This window comes from Eleutherodactylus coqui, chromosome 12 (genome assembly GCF_035609145.1).
Source record: "Eleutherodactylus coqui strain aEleCoq1 chromosome 12, aEleCoq1.hap1, whole genome shotgun sequence".
Taxonomy (NCBI): domain Eukaryota; kingdom Metazoa; phylum Chordata; class Amphibia; order Anura; family Eleutherodactylidae; genus Eleutherodactylus; species Eleutherodactylus coqui.
This window is the reverse complement of record NC_089848.1, coordinates 101,602,142-101,627,141: the sequence shown is the minus strand read 5'-3', so window position 1 is coordinate 101,627,141 and position 25,000 is coordinate 101,602,142. Positions and strand designations below refer to the sequence as shown.

General features: G+C 39.9%; 1 protein-coding gene across 1 annotated transcript in view; it reads left to right on the top strand.

The window, feature by feature from the left end:
- PTPRN2 (protein tyrosine phosphatase receptor type N2) overlaps positions 1 to 25,000 on the top strand; it is a 1,135,353-nt gene that overhangs the window by 954,853 nt on the left and 155,500 nt on the right. The window contains exon 13 of the mRNA XM_066584551.1: positions 8,476 to 8,688. Within this exon, the coding sequence (XP_066440648.1) occupies positions 8,476 to 8,688 (213 nt within the window). The remainder of the gene's footprint in view (positions 1 to 8,475; positions 8,689 to 25,000) is intronic.

Sequence of the window (25,000 nt, the reverse complement as noted above, 5' to 3'; positions counted from 1 at the left end):
AGTAAGAATGTATTAAAAATGGAAGTGTTAATCTTTTGTTTGTGTCAATTAACAAAATGCAAAGTGAATGAAGAAAAGAGAAATCTAAATCACATCAATATTTGGTCTTCACAACAGCATCAGTTCTTCTAGGGACACTTGCACAAAGTTTTTGAAGGAACTCGGCAGGGAGGTTGTTCCAGACATCTTGGAGAACTAAGCACAGATCTTCTGTAGATGTCGGCTCACTCCAATCCTTCTGTCTCTTCATGTAATCCCAGACAGACTGGATGATGATGAACTCGGGGCTCTGTGGGGCCGAATCATCACTTCCAGGACTCCTTGTTCTTCTTTACACTGAAAATAGTTCTTAATGACATTGGCAGGATGCTTGGGGTTGTCGTCCTGCTGCAGAATACATATGGAGCCAATCAGATGCCTTCTGTTTTTGAGAAAAAATCTTACTTTGCAGCTTTTTTTATGGTGCCTAAAACTTTTGCACAGTACTCTGTGTGTGTGTGTGTATATATATATATATATATATATATATATATATATATATATATATATATATATATATGTAGCAATTCTTGACATGACTAACACTACATGATAACTCGATTTACAGCATTGCAGTAGCCTGTGGTTATCTTAATGCATTAAATGTCAAGTTAATGTTTGCAATATATATATATATATATAGTTATTTTTTTAACTATACCTTCTATATATCAATTTCATTTTGCAAAAGATTTATAGCATGCAACGTCCCTATTTAACATCAACGTGCCAAAATTTGGCGGCTACATAAAGTCATCAGCTCTATATATACATACAAAGAGTTGTGTATTCTTTAAACAGCACAAGTCCCCCCCCCCCCCCCTCTCTTCCCCAATCCTTAATATCCCGAGTTTGGATGGAGGGGAGGGGGTTGTGAATACTGGATTTGCAAGTCCAATTTGTTCTGCACAGAAGAACAATGCCTCCCTCAGCACAAAGGATCTTCACACCCGGGGTACACAGCCTCACCCTTGCCTCCTGCTCCTTCTGCTAATAGGGATGCCGAATACTAAGCCCCCAGAGCTGGGCTCTGACACCTCACCTGCTATCTGCCATATGGGTAATGCTGGGTGAGATTTATTAGACATGATGTCATTAAAACATGGGGCAAGCCTTGTCATGAAGCGCACACTCAGGCTGAGCATGGAATAGTCAAAAACACAAAAATTTGATTTTTTTTTTTTAACAACCTAAATTACCACTTTTTGAAAATTCTAGATCTGGATTAGAATTCTATTCTTGTGTTTTCACCTGTGGCATCTGATCTGTCTGCTCCTCAGCTCATGTATTGTCATTAGCGCCCTGGATTTGATGGGCTTTTAAAGCAGCAGAGCCGTGTGGATTATTTGGAATATATATACCGCATCTCTTTGGTGGTTCGGGGTTATATTGTATCTATGGATGACAGATCATTTAGGAGACAGTTTTCAGGCCTTCTTGTCCATGATGAAGGTAAAAATCGGATATTTCCTGCTGAAAGTACATGGGCTATACCGCGGTTATCAATAGGATGCACTGAATATTGATATAGACAGAAAACGCTCGAGACGACGTAGTCTAGAAGAAGCTGACCCAGCGCCGAGCAGAAGTGTTCTACTTTAAGAAAACATCTGACTGTAAATGTCACGTTCATTAATATTTAATCAGCCCTCTCACAATTTGAGTTGATTCCTGACAGGATGCCTCTAATTAACCCAGGCTTCTCCCCAGCACAGTCCTGATTGCACGATCCACATTTTATTCCAAGAACATGGAGAATGGAGGCGAGTCACTGAGCTGACAGCGAGGAGTCCTAGACAATAATGAGATGTGCTTTAAAGTTATCACAACACTCAACTGCAACGGCAACACAAGACTAGGAATGGTAATATGTCTCCAGACAGCAAGGTGGAAGGGTGAATGGATAGGACAGACAGAAAGACAGACTGATAGATAGATAGATAGATAGATAGATAGATAGATAGATAGATAGATAGATAGATAGATAGATAGATAGATAGATAGATAGATAGATAGATAGATAGATATGAGATCGATAGATGGTTATGAGATACAGATATGAGATAGATAGATAGATATGAGATAGATAGATAGATAGATAGATAGATAGATAGATAGGTAGATAGATAGATATGAGATAGATAAATAGATAGTAGATAAGTACTAGATAGATATATAGATAGATGAATAGATAGTTATGGGATAGATAGATAGATAGATAGATAGATAGATAGATAGACAAATAGATATGAGATCGAGAGATGGTTATGAGATACAGATATGAGATAGATAGATAGATAGATAGATAGATAGACAGACAGATAGATATGAGATCGAGAGATGGTTATGAGATACAGATATGAGATAGATAGATAGATATGAGATAGATAGATAGATAGATAGGTAGATAGATAGATATGAGATAGATAAATAGATAGTAGATAAGTACTAGATAGATATATAGATAGATGAATAGATAGTTATGGGATAGATAGATAGATAGATAGATAGACAGATAGATATGAGATCGAGAGATGGTTATGAGATACAGATATGAGATAGATAGATAGATATGAGATAGATAGATAGATAGATAGATATGAGATAGATAAATAGATAGTAGATAAGTACTAGATAGATATATAGATAGATGAATAGATAGGTATGGGATAGATAGATAGATAGATAGATAGATAGATAGATAGATAGATAGATATGAGATCGAGAGATGGTTATGAGATACAGATATGAGATAGATAGATAGATAGATAGATAGATAGATAGATAGATAGATAGATAGATAGATAGATATGAGATAAGTACTTGATAGATTGATAGATCAGATGCATATATACAGTGCCCTGGAATTAAAGGCACTTTAGAAATAAATAATAATGTTAATTATATTAGATACATGTTAGGTAGAAGAGAAATACACTTTCAATAAAAAGATTTGAGCTAGATAGATAGATACATAGATAGATATGAGATAGATAGATAGATAGATAGATACATAGATAGATATGAGATAGATAGATAGATAGATAGATAGATAGATAGATATGAGATAGAGAGATAGATAGATAGATAGATATGAGATAGATAGATAGATAGATAGATAGATAGATAGATAGATAGATAGATAGATAGATAGATAGATATGAGATAGATAGAGAGATAGATAGATAGATATGAGATAGATAGATAGATAGATAGATAGATATGAGATAGATAGAGAGATAGATAGATAGATAGATAGATAGATAGGAGATAGATATGAGATAGATAGATAGATGTGAGATAGGTGGATGGATAGATAGATAGATAGATAGATAGATAGATATGAGATAGAGAGATAGATAGATAGCTAGATAGATAGAGAGATATTAGACAGATAGATAGATAGTAGATAGATAGATATGGGATAGATAGATAGTATATAGATAGATAGGAGAAAGATAGATAGATATGAGATAGATAGATAGATAGATAGATAGATAGATAGATAGATAGATAGATAGATAGGAGAAAGATAGATAGAGATAGATAGATAGATAGATAGATAGATAGATATGAGATAGATAGATAGATAGATAGATAGATAGATAGATAGATAGATAGATAGATAGATAGATAGATAGATATGAGATAGATAGATAGATAGATAGATAGATAGATAGATAGATATAGATAGATAGATATTAGATAGATAGATATAGATATAGATAGATAAATAGACAGATATTAGATAGATAGATATAGATAGATGATAGATATGGGATAGATAGATAGATAGATAGATAGATAGATAGATAGATAGATAGATAGATAGATAGATAGATAGATAGATAGATATGGGATGGATAGATACATTCTAGTTTTTTCTAGACAACATATTAAAATCGGCTCCTGTTTATCTGTACATCATACTACATATCAGTACTCATAAATACACCTCATACTAGTACTTTATCTAAACCTTATACTAAGTATTGAGAACACATATTGGAGCTGTATACAGTCTGCATGTAGCTGCATCATTGTAACATGGTGTGTGCACATAGATATCTACATATTGCACCTATATGACCCTTCGCATGGGATTCATGTTGCTGGATGATATGGCTCTTATATTCCTGGTTCAGGGCAACACTGTAAAAAGCAAATAGAATGAAAGAAGTCCATATATGAGGGCTCTGACCATTAGGCAGCCTGTGAGCCTTCACCTGCTGTTGCACAACAAGTCTCAGCATGATCCCGATAAGCAGGAGCTTGGCACAGCATGCTGGTACCAGTTGTTCCATGACAGATGAGCAGCTGCAATTATACCAACTATGCCATCGTGGTGGCGTTAAAGTTTAAACAAGCATACCGTTACATTGTCATACATTACATAGGACTTATATTTTATGTGCCCGGGTAGAGAAGACATAAAAGGAGATTATGTTAAACAGCAGGTGGGCTTTATACAAGTACGTTCAGATATACAGAGGAATACATTATCGTGGATGGAAGACTGAGCTTATTAATGATGATGGTGGAGGCCAAGAAAACGTGACATCACAGATGAGCGCTATATAGAAAGCATATCGATATAGGCGGAATGTGTCAATTCTTCCTAGAAACGTATCTTGCCATGTGGCTATTTCTTGTAGACCAACGCCACCATCATGTTATTCCAAGAGCATTTAACACTTTACATGCCATAGAAACAATGGATATGGGGTGTTCAGTGCATCTGATCAGCAACCCTTTCTAACAATGGACCTGTGACACATCCTTACAGGCCCTAAAAAAAATCCTAAAAAATATCCTTGTCTGTTTAAATGCAAATTGCAACCTTTAACCTTGACGTTTTGTTCCCGCCCAGCAGCGCCCAGGAGAGGAATAATAAGTGAACTCTGACTTCTGTTTGCTGGGGCAAAAGGTTTTGTGGCGTTAAACTCTATAGGAGACTTACTGCCTTCCACATCAGTGGGTGTGCATATATATATATACGTTCCTCGTAGACTGAAAAGAGGGGGAGATTTCTGATGCGTTTTCATGCTTTTATTCTAATTGGGCTAGATCTTTTTGAAGGCCGTAGATGGAATTGTCATATTTGGTCCTTGTGCCAAATCACTAAATCAGCTTTGTTGTATCGAAAAAAAACTTAGCTCTGCCTCATCTGTAATGTTTTGGTCAGTGCTGGACTTTAATACATAGTTTTATTGTATATAGGACTGTGCAAAAGTTTTAGGCAGGTGTGTGTGGGGATGCTGCAAAGTAAGAACGCTCTCAAAAGTAGAAGTGTTAATTTGTCAATTAACAAAATGCAAAGTGTCTAAATCTAAATCACATCAGTATTCGGTGTGACCGTCCTTTGCCTCAGAACAACATCGGTGCTTCAAGGTACACTTGCACACAGTTTTTGAAGGAACTTGACAGGGCGGTTGCTTAAACATCTTGGAGAACTAAGTACACATCTTCTTTGGATGTCGGCTCGCTCCTTATGTCTCTTCATGTAATCCCAGACAGACTGGATGATGTTGAGATCAAGGCTCTCTGGGGCCAAATCATCACTTCCAGGACTCCTTGTTCTTCTTTACTCTGCTTCTTATTAACATTGGCTGGGTGTTTGGGGTTGTTGTCCGACTGCAGAATAAATTTGGAGTCAAGCAGACCCCTTCTATTTTTGAAAAAAAAATCTAACTTTGCAGCATTTTTTTCTACAACCGCCTAAAAATTTTGCTTAGTCCTGCATACAACAATGTTCTTCATATGAACTTCATATTCTGGATTATGTAAGACTTCCTAACAGGCATGGCCTAAATCAGCATGGAAGTGCGCGATGAGATGCTGGAACTCATTGTATACTTAAGACATTTAGACAGCTCTGCCCTTTCAGATCACCTGCTCACTAAGTTCCGGCATATTTTTATTGTTACTATCATTACTTGCTGTCAAGTCTATGTCGACTCAAGCAAATGGCTCAAAAATGTCCCGTCTTCACATTGGATCTACGATCGGACATTGTCGATGGTCGTCTGTTATCTCGTTTCTCTTCGATTTATCTACAAACAATTGGTTCTTCTTTTATGTCGAATGTATTTTCTTTGCCACACATGGCCAATGTTCTACATTTTTGAGAAAAATTTTGATTCTTTCTATTCTTCAAATCCTTGGTCTTAAAATTATGGCGGGAACTTAAATGCATCCGAACCAACTCTATATTTCAAGCCGAATTTGCAATCATGACTAACGCATATGCAACACAGTATTAATCCAAAAAGGCAAACTGGACATCTTTATAGAGGAACACACTTCCAAAAATATAACATTTTTGTATATTATACATCCTACCTCCACTTGCCATATCTAAGTTTAGACATTGCCTTGGGTAAGTCACTAACATTTGCGGTACTGAACGGGTTATTCGTATGCGATTCCGCTCTACGATATCTTTTTAGAATTTAGTTTAAGAGTTGCCAATTATTTTCCTTTATTCCCGATAGAGCCCCAGTGCACCCACGGCCCCCGATTGAGAGCATGAATAGATCCCTGGGCAGATGTGTAACACTTCAATGACTCCGCTTGGCAGGGAGAGGAGATGGTGGACGGGGCTGTGTAGGTGTGTGCCGGAAAAAAAAACATATTTAATTCCGGCAAGCCAAGGAGAAAATCCCCAAAAAAAGAGTATATCACACAGGTTACCGAGTTACTATGGTTGATGTTGACTAGATCTGGTATGGTGGGCAGGAATTGAAATAATATTTGAAGGCTTGGATTACATAGGGTTGTGATTGTCTTCTAAGCTTGCGTCGGTCTACCATCCTTCTATCGAGTATGGGCGAGTCTCTTGGCTTGAATCTTCCGGCTGTCTGTTATATATTGTAATACTCCGAGTCCTGGTTATGCTACAGCGAGCAGGTCAGAGCTGCCAGTATAAATCGATGTAATGTAGCCAATAATTATCTTGTAGACAATAAAATCTGATATAAATCTTTTGCGAATATGAGAATCGCTATCGAGTGGCATTTGCAACGTTATAAAAGATGCGCCCGGAGCTTGGAAAAGTTATCTGTTTGGCGTTGTCTTCATGTGTGGGAGGGGGGGGGGGGCTGGCGGTGACGTTTACTTGGCAAAAATCCTTATACAGTATATTAATTTCTCAGTTAACCCTTTGAATTTTAGAGCAGACGGAAGAGTTTTACAGCTGAAATAAGATGTATAGAGTTCTAGGTAGACAATAGTGAGGAAGGGGTGGATCTCAGTGCTAGAGCGAAAGGGATCCCCATCTCCTCGGTGACTTGTTAAAATTTCGTATCGTGCAGAGGGCTGGCTGTGTTTTAGGGGGTACACACCCATGGCTGTAGCTTTGCGTTGGGGGGTAGAGGGGAGGATCAAACCACAGGGTGGGGCCATGGAAGACTTGTTCTGTGCCTCTGACAATGAGCTGTATTCTCAGCCACACATGCATCTCAGATCCATTCTGCTCAGCTTAGAGGGGTTTTCAATCTCTCCCCTCCTCCTTCCTTCTCTTTTTCTATCCACCTCCTGGGGCTGCCAAACCTAACAATCCTCCTCCTCTGAAACCAGGCGAGAAGAGCTTGGGAGTCTTATTGAATGTCCATTTCCATTAACTCAGCCTATGCAATAGCTAATCCACTGCACTGAAGGCAAGAGGCTAATTAATGACAAGCTTTTACAGTCAAGACTGGCGATAATTGCTTCGGTGTCCTTTATGGTGCCAAGATAAAAATGGACCGGGCCTAACATAAGAGGCACTGTGTACACTGCAAGACAGGAGGACATTAAGAGCTGGCCAACTGAATACGGAGCAGAAAATTACTAATAGACAAGAGATAATGAATAGGCCAGGCAGGCATTCATGGGGAAAAATCCATTTTGTTAGCACGCGAAATGAGGTGCTGGAAAGAGTTTGCTAATTGTCCTCATCTTGTAGCAGGCAGCACTGCTCCCCAATTCATTTCTCTGCTAATTGTGAGCAGGGAAGGGTGCCCACAGCGCCCTGCAGCAATCTGCCTGCCCAGGCTTTTCACTTTTTTTTTCCTGTTGGGTTTTTAATTGTTGCTAATACACCTTTATAATGAAGCTAATGAGGGGGAATTATTGGACAACTTTACGCATGGATGCTAGGAGAGTGCAGTCCAGGGATTATGCATTGATGTGTGCTCTACTCTAACCCATGGATTGGTGTTACCTCTCATCAGGTACAACTTTGACTTCATGTTTTCTTCCCATTTCTCACACTCTGTGATGAGTTAGATGGTGTGTAATGAGTTTCTTCCTGAACGGTTATGAACATTGCTCTGCGGTTACCCTATTATTCGTTTAGAGTCTGTGACTGATTATAATCTTGTTCTGTTTTTTTGGTTTTTTTTGATGTTTTTGAGTATGGATTCTTTGTGACTTTTTTATTTTCTTCTCCTACAGAAAAGCAAACTGAAGCTTTTGCCTCATCGCTTGGAAGAAGAAGACTCCACTAAGTTTATTATCCTCACTCTCATCTCTATCGCCTGTATTATCGGGGTTCTTGCTGGTTCTGGGGTCATCTATTGCCTGCGTCACCGGTCCCACCACAAACTCAAGGAGAAGCTCTCTGCGTTGGGCACTGACAGCCATACAGATGCCACCAGCACTTACCAGGTAACAATGCACTTGCATTTTATATATATATATATCTTTTTGTAGTGCTTCAATGTATCACTTCATGAGAAGTTGTATGCAATGTTGATTATACAAACTATTTAGTATGATTAAACTTTTTGAACATGCTTCGGTGATAAGACAGAAGATTTCCTTTCGAGGAAATAACTAGTAAATCCAGTGTATGATATCTATATTGCCTCCAGCAAGAGAAGAGTTAATGTGGATTCCTTAAAGAAATCTAGAGAAAGCAGTTATTTTTTTTCTTATATTGAAATTATATCAAACTTAAGCTACTCATAAATTATGTGATTTTTGTTAAAATTGTACTTTTTCATATTTGAAATTGAGTGTGATCCTACAATAGCCTATTGGTAATTGCTTTACTATATGGGTCAACTAAAAATGATTCTATTTGTAGTTCTGACGTCCATCGTTGTTATCATTATTATTATTTTGTAGATTTTATATTTAAATTTTAAAATGTATTTTTAATTCAGATCATTTAAAGAAATGATCATTTTTGGTTTTTTTGGGCCTCTGGAAAATTGCTTTGCATTCTATTACAAAGTTTGACTAGACCAAAAAAAAAAAATACAAAATATTAAGAGAATTGCTGTTTTTTTTTCCCATCGAGTCAGATTGTCTGTATTTTGTGCTGATAAATCCATCATGAATTAAATATTTTTTCACAAAGTATTTTCGTTTTTTTTAAGATTTGAGCTTTAAAATCCCCGCCCTTTTCTTCGTAAAACTAATTCCAATTTTTATGTAAAAAGTGGAAGAAAAATAATGTAATTTCCAGTGGCAGCAAAGTGAATAATATACCTAATTAAACTCCAAGCAGGAAAAGAAAAAAATTTGAGTTCTTGTATGTGACCTTTCAAGATATATCTCTTGGGGGCATATTGGTTAAATCGATATTGATTTTATAATGAGTAATGGTGTGCTTAATAATCTGGAAAGTACACACTAGATAAATTGGACTGAATTTATGGTACCGCTGACAGAAAGTGTTACACAAACCTCCAAAAATAATGTTTTTCCGAAAAAAAAAAATAAGTAAAAAAAAATTTAAAAACAAATTATAAAAATTAGAAATGTACAAATTTAAAAAGAGAACCTTTAAGAATATATACATATTTATATAAATTGTCTGAAAAGCGATAAAGGCGACTGTACATGCACGATCATTGGACTTGTTACTATAAATGGTGGAAAATAATTAATGCAATACCAGAATTATTTCTGATTGGTTTATAATAAATGACCGTCACTAACTTTTTTTGTAATTTTTTTCATGTATTTCCTAATAAATGAGTTCATTTAGCACCCTTTTCGCTCGAGTAAATTCCTGTAGTAAAGAAACACAGGAAACACATTGCGTTTTAATTACCATTTTTATTAGCAGACGTGATTCGTTTTATTCCATCGTCTTTTCATTCCTCTTTACTGTTAACGGTATTTTAGGACGCCATAAACACACTCTGGGAGGGTCTTGTAAACACCAGCTCCGAGCTGCACACATGGTACTTGTCACTGTGCCCATTAAAGGTGATTAGAAAAATGCCTTGTGTAACTTGCCTGGGTGATCAGCACCGCTTAGTGCTGCTACATTGGCTACGTAGGATGCACATTTCAACCCATTCTCACCTGACTTACCACCTCAGTAATTTCCCCCACTGCTCCATCATCAGTTTATGACGAGCCAGGGATGAGTATCGGTTAAATACTCAAATTAGAAGAGGTAAAAAAAGGAACCCCATGTAGGAAAAAAAACTTAGCTATACTGACAAAACAGAATAAAAAAATTCAAAAATTTCAAAAAGTCTAAAACTCGAAATACAAAAAAAAACTGCACTTTTTTTTTAATCCTATTACCACTGGATTCCAGGTCTTTGCTCAAAGCCCTTTGTTCTGCTACCATGTCCCCACAATGCATTGTGACAGTCAGCCTTAGATACCCTGCACCCGTGTACTCTCCATGTAGCTACAGCCGATTTTATTAATAATCACTCCGTTAATATTTACAGCTCCTAGTAATGAACCGGAGAGGAGGTTGTTGAGTGAATACATTTTGTTAACAATTATATATGTGTATGTGTCAAAATAAATACTTTCAAAAACTGATTACATTTTTAATGCTTTCCACTTTTTGAACACTTTATGGTTATATATTACAGCAGAGACACCCTCACATCATAGTTAAAATCCATATAGGCAATTTTTGGAGGCAATGTAATATTTTCCCACCCCCTGTCCTACTAAATAGGGCTGCTAAAGTTTGGTGATGCAATGCACAGATCACCCCTCTATTATTTAATAACCTTCTTCATTGATTAGGATTTCAAAACCCTCAATAACTATCTTGTGTGTATAACGTCTTGTCTTCTTTCTTGTTGTGAGGCTTGTAAAAAACATCGAAGTTCCCTCTCCCTACACTGCAGGCCAGCATATGGTGTAAGTGGCCTTTGTTAACCGAAAGGCCAACAGTCAGTAACCCTCGGATTACTGGTCTGTTCAACATATGCTGCCTTTTCTTTTGTTACGCCCTATAATGTATTCAGTTTTATGCCAGTCAGTTGAATTTATGTTTTGCCGAATTACCTATTCTAATGAAGGACTCGTCTTGGATTGCCCTATTCCTGTCGTTAGAGATGTATCTAGCGAGTCTTTATGTCTGTATGAACGTCAAAGCTGTTTACTTGGTGGGTGGAGAATAGTTGCTTGGTAGAACGTATTGTCATCTGTCAGAGGGTCCCCCGACCATACAGTAGCCATGATTATGAATTCAAGGGCCGAATTGTTTTTAACATTAAAGTCAAATGGGTGTGAACTTTGACTAATGTCTCCCCATCCTCCCTTTGTGATGGTCACACAATAGACGACCCGTCCCATCTACAATCTCATTCACTCTTTATTGTTTCTTCTCTCTGAGGGCTTCATATATTGTCCCTTCCCTATGTATTATGTGTTGAGAGAACAGATTTACCGAATGCCTATAACACCAATATATTTATTCTAGTCTCTCATCACATGGCTACAAATGGAAAGAGAAGAAGAAGATGAAATATTTTAGCGAAAAGTTGGGTCTCCAAAGAGCTCCCCTCATTATTCTCCAAATGTCAGGAGACGAGGAACAGTGCAAAGAAAATTCTTTCATGTGTATGAAGCCATCTTCTTTTTCGCTTCTCTCTTTCGCTTTGTTGAGAGCCTTTGATGTTCACATCTCTGCTGAAAATTGTTGTCAGTTTTTTTTTTTTTTGCTTACCAGAGAGCCCAAGACAGAGATGTAGTCACCATAAATACTTCATTAGAGCCCTATAGGGCCATATGTGAACCTCATTTAGATTCTTTTATGCTTTTGGGTCGTTGCTATGGTTTTCACTATAATTTAGCGTATTAACTTTTGTAAATGTCCCCGTAGAATGAATTATTAACACATTGGTAGTGGGCATAGAAGTGATATAACTCATACTGTACTAAGCAATACAGAGGAGGCTTGGCTGACGTTTTAGTTAACAGTTCCAGTATAGTTGAGCACAAGGCAGCAAATAACTGATTGATTTATTATACACCGCACACATCATTATTAAATGATCTGCCGTCATGCCTCATATTACTAATATGTCCTAAGCTTCAATATTAGATAATATACCAAGCACCATCTACTACATAATGTACCATGCGGCATCTACTATGTTATTGATGCACCATATACAGTACTATATTACATCATACATCATCTACAAAGATATTACGTAATACGCCATGCGACATCCACTATGTTATTAAATAATTCACCACGTACAGTACAATACTATTACATAATGCACCATCTACTGCAGTCTTATATAAGACGCCATACGCCATATTATTACATAATGCATCTACTATGTTATTACATAATATACCATGTACAACACCATAATATTATATCATGCATCATCTACTATGTTATTACGTAGTTTACTATCTACAGCCCCATATTATTACAGCATGCATCATCTACTACATAATGTACCATACAACATCTACTATTATTAGATGTTGTATGGTACATTATGTAGTAGATGATGTTATAAGATATTGCACCATATTATTACACATACCTACCCAGTGTCCCTCTTTTGGAGGGACAGTCCCTACTTTTCATCCAAGTCCCTCTTTGTCCATTAAATGTCCTTCTGTCTATAAGGTTCCTCGTTGTATATTAGACCCCAGTGTGTATATTATTCCATCACATCATACAATTTGGATCTTACATTGTATACATTTTTAGGCCAATATTCAAATTATGACTAGTCAAGCGTACGGATATGCATTGAAAGATGAATCTGTGACACAATGAACCATACGTGTCTCTCTCTGACCGTCCAAAAGATTGGGAGGTATGTTGTTGCATAACGCAGCATGCACCATCTACTGTGTTAGCATATAACATACATATGGTACATATATAATAAATACTATATTATTATATAATGCGTTAAGCACCATCCACTAGTTATTACAGATTGCACCATATACCACATTATCATTGCATGCACAATGCGCTATGCTGTTTAGTATTCTACATATTAAGCACAACATACCTAAATAATAGCGTCATGTACCATGCATCATCTGCTACATAATGTAGAATACAACATCTACTACATTATTAGATATTACACCATGTACAACAGCATATTATTACATAATGCAACATACACGATTTACTATAGTATTACAAAACGCGCGCATGCACCATCTACTAGTTATAGCATATTGTACCTTCAATAAATGCAATATGCACCATGCATTATGTTGTTTAGTAATCTACAGACTAAGTACAACATATATCTACTACGTTATTATGTAGTGAAGCACTAAACATCTACTAATTATCACATATTGCACCATATACCACATTATTAGTAAGTGTAGTACGTACCATGTGATTACTTTATGCACCAAATTATTACATAATGCACTGTTATTGATTCAGATACCAAGCGCATAATGCACTATGAACCATATTATTACATGATGCACCATGCACTATGTTAATAATCTACCTGTACATATCAAGGACAACAGATATAAATAATGCACCATCTACTACATTACTGCATAAAGCACCATGTTATTACATGATGCACCATGCCATTATGTCTCACACCATGCACCATGCTATTATATCTCACACCATGTACCATCTACTAAATTATTGCATAAAGCACCATATTATTACATGATGCACCATGCTATTATATCTCACACCATGCACCATCTAATACATTATTGCATAAAGCATCATATCATTACATGATGCATCATGCATCATGCTGTTATATCTTGCACCATGCACCATCTACTACAATATTACCTAAAGCACCATTATATTACATGATACACCATGCACCATGCTATTATATCTCACATCATGCACCATCTAATACATTATTGCATAAAGCATCATATCATTACATGATGCACCATGCTATTATATCTCACACCATGCACCATCTAATACATTATTGCATAAAGCATCATATCATTACATGATGCATCATGCACCATGCTGTTATATCTTGCACCATGCACCATCTACTACATTATTACCTAAAGCACCATAATATTACACGATACACCATGCACCATGCTACTATATCTTGCACCATGCACCATCTACTACATTATTACCTAAAGCACCAAAATATTACACGATTCACCATGCTCTATGCTATTACATCTTGCACCATCTACTACATTTTTACACACTGTTCCATCCACCATATGCAGCATGCACTGTTAATAATTCACATAGCAAGCACAGCACATATAAATAATGCACCATCTACTACATTATTAAATGCACAATATTATTTAATCTTGTACCATGTACCATACATTATGTTATTTAATAACCCATCCTATTCATAACCGCATATTTAATTACTACAGCCAGCGCCATGTATCTGATTACTGAATACCACGCGGTGCACCATGCATTATGCTATAAGACAATACGGCGGGGACCACATTATATAAGACACCGTGCGCCGCATTATTATAATACACCATGTTGTTAAACAGTTATATCGCCGCTACAAACAATCCATTGTAAAACAGAAGGCGCTGAATGCAGAATAGAATGATTTGTTTAGGGGTAAAAAGTTACCAAGTGATGGGTAAAATCATTGGGAATGGCACGCCTGGTATAGGACATTATGTCCTGTTAGCATCAAATTTGAAACCACAGCGCAGCTCTTCCATTTTGATGTTTCACTTGTGAAAAACAATGAGTATCACGCTGAGCTTGTAACCGGCCTGCATGTTGCATGTGACCAAACGTGTCTGCTTTTCATTCATTAGCATCCTGACCGTGGTTGACGTGCTTGAATACCCTGTCACTGTAGGCGTCACAGTTCTGGAGCCTGCCAGTGTATACCATGTAAAGACAAGTCATGCGTTCAATGCATAGTGGCATCAACCCAGAGAAGGCTTCTCATACTGTAGGTGATGGGGAGATGCGATTAGATATTAACCCAAAAAGCCGTATTCAGCAGTGCAGGGGAAATAGGCAACACAACTGCTAGTAAAAAGGGATTTCCATCGCTAATATTTCTGTACCGTCTACCCAGCGCAGAATAGAAGAAGACGCCCACTTTGGTGCCACAATATAATTTCACATTCCTAGCCACCGACACGCTGCTTCCAGCTCCATAGAAAGCCGGTCATGTTTTCAAAGTGTTGGTGTAAATTTGAGTAAACGGAAGAAACCTTGCAAAGACCTTCTGGAATTCCTCCATAAATGGGTTAAATCTATTATGAGAAGTAGGAAGGCTTTCTCCCCTTCGGTTGTCACTACACACCGAGTGGCCACTTCATTAGTGACCCCACCTAGTAGCACGTTGGACTTCCCATGGTCTTCAGAACTGCAGCAATTCATTTTGGCGTAGATTCCACTCATTCTGTAGGAATATCGGCCCCTGCGGACAGGAAGCTTCTTGTAGTTGCTGCAGATTAGATGGAGGTGCTGACATGTTCTGACCAGCTGACAGGAAGGGGTCATCGATTCATGCTGCTTGTGCTAAATTCTGACTTCCCATTGGCATGATGCAACAGAAATCCGGTTTCATCTGGTCAGGAGATGTTTTTCCGCTGCTCGGTGATCCACATTTTGTGCTCTTTTGCCCCCTGGAGTCTCATCTTCCTGTTTCTGTTAGACACAACGGTCGTCTACTGTTATAGCCCATCCGTGCTAAGGAATAATGAGTTGTACTTTCGGATACGTTAGTTGGAGGACCAGTGTTGTATTTGGCTGCTCCTCCCTGTGCAACGCCTGTTGGTCAGAAAAGATTCCTGACATCCTCCTCCGACTCCTTTGGGTGATAAGTTGTTTTCATCCTCAGGATCCCCTTTTGCGGGATGTTTTTCCTCGATTGCACTATCTTGGTTTACTCTCCACATTATTAGACAAGAGAATACCACAAGGTCGGCAGTAAAATCCTGGCCCCGACTAGTCCATCTGACCAGGCCTTGTTGGAAGTCGCTCAGGCCGCTGGATCTTCCCATTTAATATACTCACTGTGAACTTTAGCCTTTTAGACACAAGTCCCATTACACGTTATTACAATGTTAGGGCAGCTATGGACCACCCAAGGGACCTTTCACAAAGGACGAAATATTCTGAAACAACGTTGCGAAATATGTCTTCCTGTGGAATATTCAGCCCCAAAAGCCGCACTGCTAATGAGAACCGAAAATAACAGAATACTGCTGGCAATTCTGCGTCAAAATCCTCGGTTGGCCGTGCAGATTTGGTTGCAGAATTCAGGGACGACACAAAACTCTAAAGGCCCATCGTGTATCAATTACTTGGGTAAATCACGGCTGGACCTGAGACAATCGTTACCTTCTGAAACTTACGTTGAACCTCAAAAGCTCCTCCTATTCTTCTGAGACTTTCCTTCCATACTGTAGTAAAACATGGAGACACCTGGATGCACAATGTAAATTAATAACAGGTCTATGCAATGCCTAAATTAGGGTCACATGCAGCCCACAATGCCGTTCTATGGGCCAGCAGTCATGTGGACTCAGAAATGTCAGTCTGTGTCTGCTCACCCGTAGTCACCATGTCACAGAGAAGAGGAGGCTCAGGGGCTTGGTCAGGCAAGGGTGGTGCACTGGGGAGCCATCATTGGGTTGCACTAAAGTTGTGGTTTTTACAACAATTTGTGCATCAAAATGCAGACGTTTGGCTACAGCTTTCCAGAAACCTTGCCGTTTTACTGCAGTTTTGTGCTAATTGCTGTGTGATTGTCATTAAAAGAGTTTTGGGGATTTTGGGTGTTTTTTTCTATAGATGTCCTATCTACAGGATAGGTCATCAATAGATGATTAGTAGTGGTCTGCTGCTGGGGATCCCCACTACTCAGCTGATTCACAGTACCAATGTCAGCACGAGCAGTGCAGGAAGCAGACTGCGCTGTCCATAGTGCAGTGGTCCAGGTTGGTATTGCAGGCACAGCTCCAATAGAGTTTGATGAGAACTGTTCTTGTAGTACCAAAATAGGCTATTGCAATGCTGTCGGTGCTACCTTCCAACTGACCACATTGACTGTGGCACAGGAAACAGCTGATCAGCTATCCTGTGGATGGGTCATCAATAGAAAAAAACGCCCAAACTCCCAGACAACCCCTTTAACCTATTAGATGGAAATAGCTCTTCAGGTATATCGCTGTCCTGAAGAGTGTTTTGTCCTGTTTTAGTGAGTTCGCCATCACCACATCCTCAGGCAGAGAGTTCCACAGTCTCACTGCTCTTACAGTAAAGAACCCCCTTCTTTGTTGGTCTAAAAACCTTCTTTCCTCTAGACGTTGAGGGCGCCCCCTTGTTACAGTCCTGGGTGTAAATAGATGATGGGAGAGATCTCTGTATTGTCCCCTGTTATATCTATACATGGTTATCATGTCGCCCCTCAGCCATCTTTCTTCTAAATGAAATAATTCCAATTTCGGTAGCCTCTCTGTGTATTGTATTCCGCACACTCTGTTTATTTCTTTAGTTGCCCGCCTTTGTACCCACTCAAGCTCTTTCCACCATATTCCATGTGTGGTCTGACCAGTGACTTGTAAAGAGGAAGAACAATGTTCTCGCCATGTGCCCCTAGACCTCTTCTGATGCACCTCATGATCCTATGTGCCTTGGCAGCAGCTGCCTGACACTGGTTGCTCCAGTTAAGCTTACAGTTAACCAAAATCCCCAAGTCCTTTTCCATGCAAGTGTTACCCAATGGTTTGCATTAGGTAATCAGAAGATTGCAGTGGACATTTTGGAAAACTGAAAACGGGGTGGATCTGAGGAGCGACGGTGCAAAGGATGGCGACAGGTAGTTTAACTTCTCACTGTTCTAGAATATTGTCCCAGGAACAGGGGATCGCTTTAAAGTGGTCATTATTTTCTTTTTCTACATGAAATAAAATACTTTTTAGCCACATTATTGGTGCTGTTACTCAAACCTTTCCCTCATGATTGCAGGGTGCAGGTGCAGCCCGGCAACTAGCGCCAAACTGTGTAATAGCACCCCACTATTTATTTTGATCCTTCGAAGTGGTGGGCTGAACAAGTCTATAGTGAATATTCTGATAAGACTTGGAGAGGTTTTTTTCATCTCTTTGGTTCCACCTTTATTTTAATGTGACAGCCCCCCTCATTTACCTAATCTTGTAGTAAACCCCGGAACAATCATATAGTTGTATGCTTTTTTTTTTGTTTTTGCTTTAGAAATGCTAAGAAGTCCTCCGTAATGTATAACCCATCAAGTCTAGTAATTACCATTGGAAAGCTCAGAGGTTCTTCTACATATATCTTAATTACTAATTCCACGTGGTCCTCCTAGGTGGTAGGCAGTAGAAGTGCTTCTTAATCCAGTTGTAATCTACCCCAGCAGGGCTTGTTTTCCAGATTCTTTCTATTCACAGGTGGAATAATAAGTAGCAGATGTAGTGAACTAATCATTAATTAATGCTCCTGGTAGGAAGTCTGGAGAAGGTTCTCTGCTGGAGGTGACTAAGGACAGGGTAAAGACGCCTTGTTGCAGTTCATACAAGCCAGGAATCTGATAGGCCAACTGTAGCATAGTGTTATCTTGCTATGTCAAACTTAAATCCATGTGTTTTCTGATTTGAAGTGTTATGACTCCCGGTCGTGACCAGCGTTGCCATCACACACCCTTCACTGCCACTGGCTGCTGTCACCAGCGTCCATATCTGTTATGCGGCCCTCACCACATCAACTCTCTTGTTCAGATATGTAGATCAGGCATGCAAGCTTGTTCCACTTCTTGAAGGCCAGCACAAGCACCCAACTTTGCTGTCCCTACCCAATCCAACCACTCCCATGTTATTTAAGGTACTTCCCCCTCACTGGAAGGTTCCTGAGCAGTAGGGTTTTCGTGATCCAGTGAAAAGTGTTCTGAATGTGCTTGTTTCCCAGTTTTAGCTTCAACTTGTATACCCAGCTTTTCCAAACTTTGCCTGTCCTGACCTCAGCCAGTTTTCTGATTATATTTGGCTGATTGCCAACTACCCCAACTTCCTGCCTGTTTACTGTATTTCATGAACTCTACCTGTCATGATGTCGGTTTGTTGTACTGACCACACCTTTGGTTCTCCTTATGGTATCTTTCTTATGCTCTTTTTGGCCCACCTGGGTCAGTTGTCACTGAACTAAGTTTACTCCTGGGAAAGCGACCTGGGGGTTGCCTGCAGTGAAGACCAGACTTCCCAAAAAAGATGGTTCAAGGGTGAAGGCCAAGGGAGCAGCTATTATAGGTTAGTCCAAAGCCGAATCAGTCAGTGACATACTGAGGCCACGTCCATTGTGTCACATTAAATGATAAGCTACATTTTGCCTTCTTTTGACCTTGGTAAGAGGGTACAAATACATTTAAATTGATTTCCATTAAAGGAGTTTTCTGGCACTTGAATATTGATGGAGTCTTTAAAAGGAATTGTCCAAGGACTCAATTTTTCTTCAAAACCGGCCACCATGTTGGATCAACATAGAAAAGCCATACTCACCTCTCCTGCCATTCTGGTAGTGCCAATGCCTGGTCCTCCGCTCGTCTTTACTTCCACATCCAGGAAGCCATAGGTGATGCCACCAACACCAGAGCCATGTGACCACTGCAGCCAATCACTAACTCACTCCGGTCAGTTATTAGCTGCAGTGGTCACATGCCCTGTTGTAGGAACATGATCGCTTTACGGCTGGCAGTGAAGATCAGCATAGAAGCAGGCACTGAAGAAACGGGGGCAGCTGGGGTGTGTATGGCTTTTTTATGTTGATAGGGCATGGTGGGCAGCTTTTGAAAAACAATTGTCTCCAGATAACCCCTTTAAAGAGGTTTTCCAAAAAAGACAACCCCTGTTCATAGGCCTTATTAGGACATATGGACATTAAAAAAATAAATAAAATAAATCTTGGTATTTGTATGGCACCCACTTATTCCGCAGCGCTTTCGGTAATTATTACTTTTTACCCCCCACCAAGCTGGGTTCTCATTTTACCAACCTCGGAAGGATGGAAGGCTGAGTCAACCTTGAGCCGGATACCTGACGCATGTGGGGATCGAACTTGCAACTTTCAGGTCGTACATTATAGAGTTAGGTTCTTGAGGTAGATTTGCGCGCATGCCAGCGCATATTATTGTAGTTTTTGCGCATGCAAGGCCAACACACATGACCTCACCTTTCAAATGGCTTTAGACAACCGTTAGCACAAATACGCTCTCGTATTTGTGCATGAACGATGTTTGACGAGCCGGGTAATGAGGGTGTTGGGCACGTGTCAGTGCTTATTACTGCATGCACAGGACAGTTCACGTGCGAGCGTGCCCCTTCCCATGGAATTGATTGGATTATCAAAGCCTACATGAGGTCCAGCTGTCCTCTTCTTCACATATGTACGTGCGGGTATGCGCATACCCGTGAACGCCAGCACCTCGTTTGGCTTAATAGCTGCTTAAATCGGGGCGGGACGATTCCCCCACCCATGTGAACTGGCGGTGCCTGCGCGAATTCGCACAGTATTGGTGCAGGAAAGACTACTTCACAGCAGAAAAATGTTGCGCTACCATGTGCGTTTTTTTTGCACTTACGCTTATGTAAGGCCGCCCCTTACTGGCCTACATAGCACTCGCCCATGTGAATACAGCCTAATACTACATTTCCCACTCAGCAGGCACTACAGGGAAGATGCCTGGCCCGCCAAAATCAACTGTTTTCTAGGGGTGGTGGGAACGAGACTCGGGGTGGGCAACTGTTCGCATCGGGGACCACATTTTCAAAGGAGGTGTTCCTAATAAGACAACCTCTTTAAAGGGGTATTCCATAGTGGGGGTGTTTCAGTTTTTATCCATCCACTGGATAAGTGAAACTGATAGCTCAGTCGGACCCCCACTAATCCCGAGAACAGGGGCTCCCATTTGCCCCACTTATCGCCATTGCTGTATCAATGCAGCGGCTATTGTACGACTATGTCGCTGCTTGATGATCCTTGTTGATATTTCTCATAGGAAGCTCCAGAAATCTTGGCAATAACCTCCCCGGATTGCGCAGACTTGTACACTGCTGGCCTGAGTGCTGTGCTGATTAAATTGTTTTATTGATTGATACTCTTTAATGGATGTTCATCATGTAGGAGATGAAGCACGTACGTAGTATTCTCCACTTATTACCAGACTTTTATTTACCATGCATCCACCGCAGACTTTATAAGTGCCTACATGATTCACATGGTGTGCTATGTAATATCTCTACAGCAATTGTGGCAACCCAAGACATCACTTACCAATGGCAGATGCCCATTGTCCTGGCCTTGTCCCTTGCTGGTCTTCTGTATTTTTCCACCACTGTAGAAATCATTATTGTGCTCCCCAAGCGGCATCAGCCCAAAGTTCATTTTGTTTACTAGCTGTGGATTTGTCCCCTATGTAACCTGTATTGCCTTGATGGCGGTGCCGCTGTTCTTTATAGTACACTTAGGCCCATGAACGGTACACTCAGCAATATCCAAATGTACTTCCAATCGGAATCACGTTTTGCAACATTTCAAGTTTATTATCACAGAAGTGTTTACCAAATCATTAAAGCGGAGTGCTAGATATATTAACCCCTTCCTGCCACAGGACGTATCCTGAGTGGTAAGTGTTTCCTATGAAATGTTGTATATTTACATCATATGGGCGACGGGGGCAGGAGTTGAGTCTTGGCCACCATACCAACTCTAGCCGGAGCTGGCTGTGACTGACAGCTGGCCTTTCAGCTACATCAGCATAGATCGGTGATAACATGGATTGCCACTGTTAATTCCTTACATGCAGCGATCAGTGTTGATTGTGGCATGTACAAAGTTAACAGAGGGAGGGCACTCCCTCTTTGATGTCATCAGCCCTTCGCCATAAAATCAGGAAGGGCCGATAGGCTGCCATGCAAGCGGACACCAGTCAATAGCATCCGGGTCTGCCATAGCTTCTCATAGGCAGGAGTAGTGATCATACTGTACACTGCAGTACAGAAGTAGTGCAGTGGATTATCTGAGTGATCTTGAGATCACAGGGACATAAAAAATAAAGTCCAAAAATACACTTTTCCCAACTGCAAGGACCTGTATAATAAATTGAACACGGTTTGTTTTACCCGCACAGCAAACACTATGGGAAAAAAACCCAAAAAACAGAATCAAAATGCTTTTTTTGTTCATTTTGCCCTCAAAAAATGCAGTTGAACTGATCAAAAAAGTCACGTTCTGAAAAATGTTGGCAATATAAACTACAGCTTGTCACCCAATAAACAATCCCCCAGAGAGCTCCTTCTATGAAAAAATTAAAAAGTTCTGGGTCTTTGAATGCAGCAATGCAAAATAATCCAAAAAACTTAAATAAAGGTTATGGTCTCTCGTCGTAATTGTACCGAACTGCAGAAAAAAAATACTATTTATCCCACGTAGTGAGCGTTGTAAAAAAAATGGCAGAATTGATGTGTTTTTCACCCTATCCTTCAAAAAAAACCTACAAAATACATTATATGTACTCAAAAATTGTACCCTTAAAACCTACAGATTGCCCAACAAACAATAAGCTCTCATATAGTTATGGTGATAGAAAAATAAAAGAGCCACAGCAAGAATCCTGAAACAGCTGTCTGTACATGAGTATGTTCTCCATTTGGTTGGGTTTATATCCATAGTCATGTTGTAAGTCCTATTAGAAGATTGAACATTGACTCATAGGAAAGCTGACTACCAATAGGTGGCGCAGCAGAGGCATTGTACCACATCCCATTTGCATAGCAAAATTCCCAGGGAGCATTGCATAGCCTATAAGTCTCCTTATGCCTATTATGCTCTCTCCACAAGGAGAAACAGTACCCCATCCTGACCTACTGAAAAGGGAAGCAGTTATACTACTGGCCATACATAGTAGAAAAGAGTAAAGGGAGCAGATATAGAGAAAAACAAACTTCACTTCCTGCTTTCAAAAAATGTGTTTAATTGAAATTAATTTTTGATTTTTCTTTATTTCATTTTCCCTTTGTTGGACATAAATGTAGTTCCCATTGTAGGGAATAGCATAAAAAAATAAGATGGCCATTATTCGCCCTTCCATTGAGCTTCCAGTCCAGCACCACCAACCCAACCCCACCGCTCTGGTCCCCGCTGAAACAGAAAGCCATGACATTACATTGATAATTGACAAGACTGATGCTGCCAATTTTTGACCCTAGTGGTCACGTACCTCTAATGTAGACATAACCAGAGCAGCGATTGGCTGCAGCAGTCATGTAAGTGATGAATATGACATCATCACTTCCTGTTTCAGTGGGGACCAGAGTGGTTGATGGCAGTGGACCAAAGACAAGGTGGAAGGGTGAGTAATGGTGACATTATTTTTATCCCGTTTTTTAAAGGCAAGTTTTCTAAAGGTCAGAAAACCCCTTGAAAGACTAGAATGACACCTATCACAAGTATCACATTAAAAGGACTTGTTCAGGATGAGAAAAAAGGGTTTTTGGGTTCTTTTTGGCCATGGGCTGAGTCTGATAGTACAGCTTATCCCCAATTGGGTCAATAGAGCTAAAATGCAGTACCAGACACAAGCCATGGACAGGAGTGGCCAGACCTTTTTGTCTTACCCTGGACAACTTCATACAGGGGCGTAACTATAGAGGGTGCAGGGGATGCGGTTGCACCCAGGCCCAGGAGCCTTAGGGGGCCCATAAGGCCTCTTCTCCATATAGGGAGCCCAGTACTATGAATAAAGCATTATAGTTGGGGGCCCTGTTACAGGTTTTGCATTGGGGCCCAGAAGCTTCAAGTTATGCCTTTGTGCAGCATGGTTTAGGTATGGGTATGGGTACAGATACAGATAGAGGGGGGGGGGGGGGGCCCAGCTCACCTTTTGCATCAGGGTCCCTGAGCCTTTAGTTACGCCCCTGACATCATATTTTAGCTCAGATTCACACAGGAACTTGGGCACCCAACCGTGTGCTGTCCAATCTCTATGGACTCTGCACATTCTATATCCAACTCTCGTCTCTGAAAACGGACAAGAATAGGTCATGTATAAGATTGTCAGTCTGAAGAGCCTCATAGGCCGTTATGGAGCCATGTGCTATGTCCATGGAATGCTCCGACAACACACGGCCCGAAAATACGGCCATGTGAACGGGCCCAGAATGTGACTTTCGTGTAAATCCAGCTGCCCGGTGTTGTTAACCCCTTATCAATGAAAATAATGGGACTGCTGCCACTTGATACAATTCTCTACGCAACCAGATGTTGGCCAAATGGAGACCCTTACATTGTGCATCTCATTATAAAGGAGCTGGGGGACCTTTCTAATTATGGAGAGCAACAAGCTGGTGTAGGGAGTCTCATATGGGAAAAAGGTATGCAAATACAGGATGGGAAGGCACCTAAGTGGTGATGTAGAGGTGCCACATTGCCATCTAGGTGCCTTCCCCGTAGGGTCCCATTCAAAAATGCCTATTTTGCAGGGCTCACTCACACGGGTATATGCTATTTTGCTCTGTGTAAAATGCACCATTTTCAATGCATATGGTGCATATGTGCTTGTTTCTACATCCATGTTCCATCCAAGTTTGCTTCATATTTCACGTGCGCAAAAAAAAAAAAGCAAGACGGCCCAAGTGATGCCAGTTTTGTCAGAACCCATAGAAAACAGGGTGCGCAAAACAATGCAGTGAGTACAGATGCTGAGGCATATTCACTGGAGTTTTTTAATGCACCCATAGT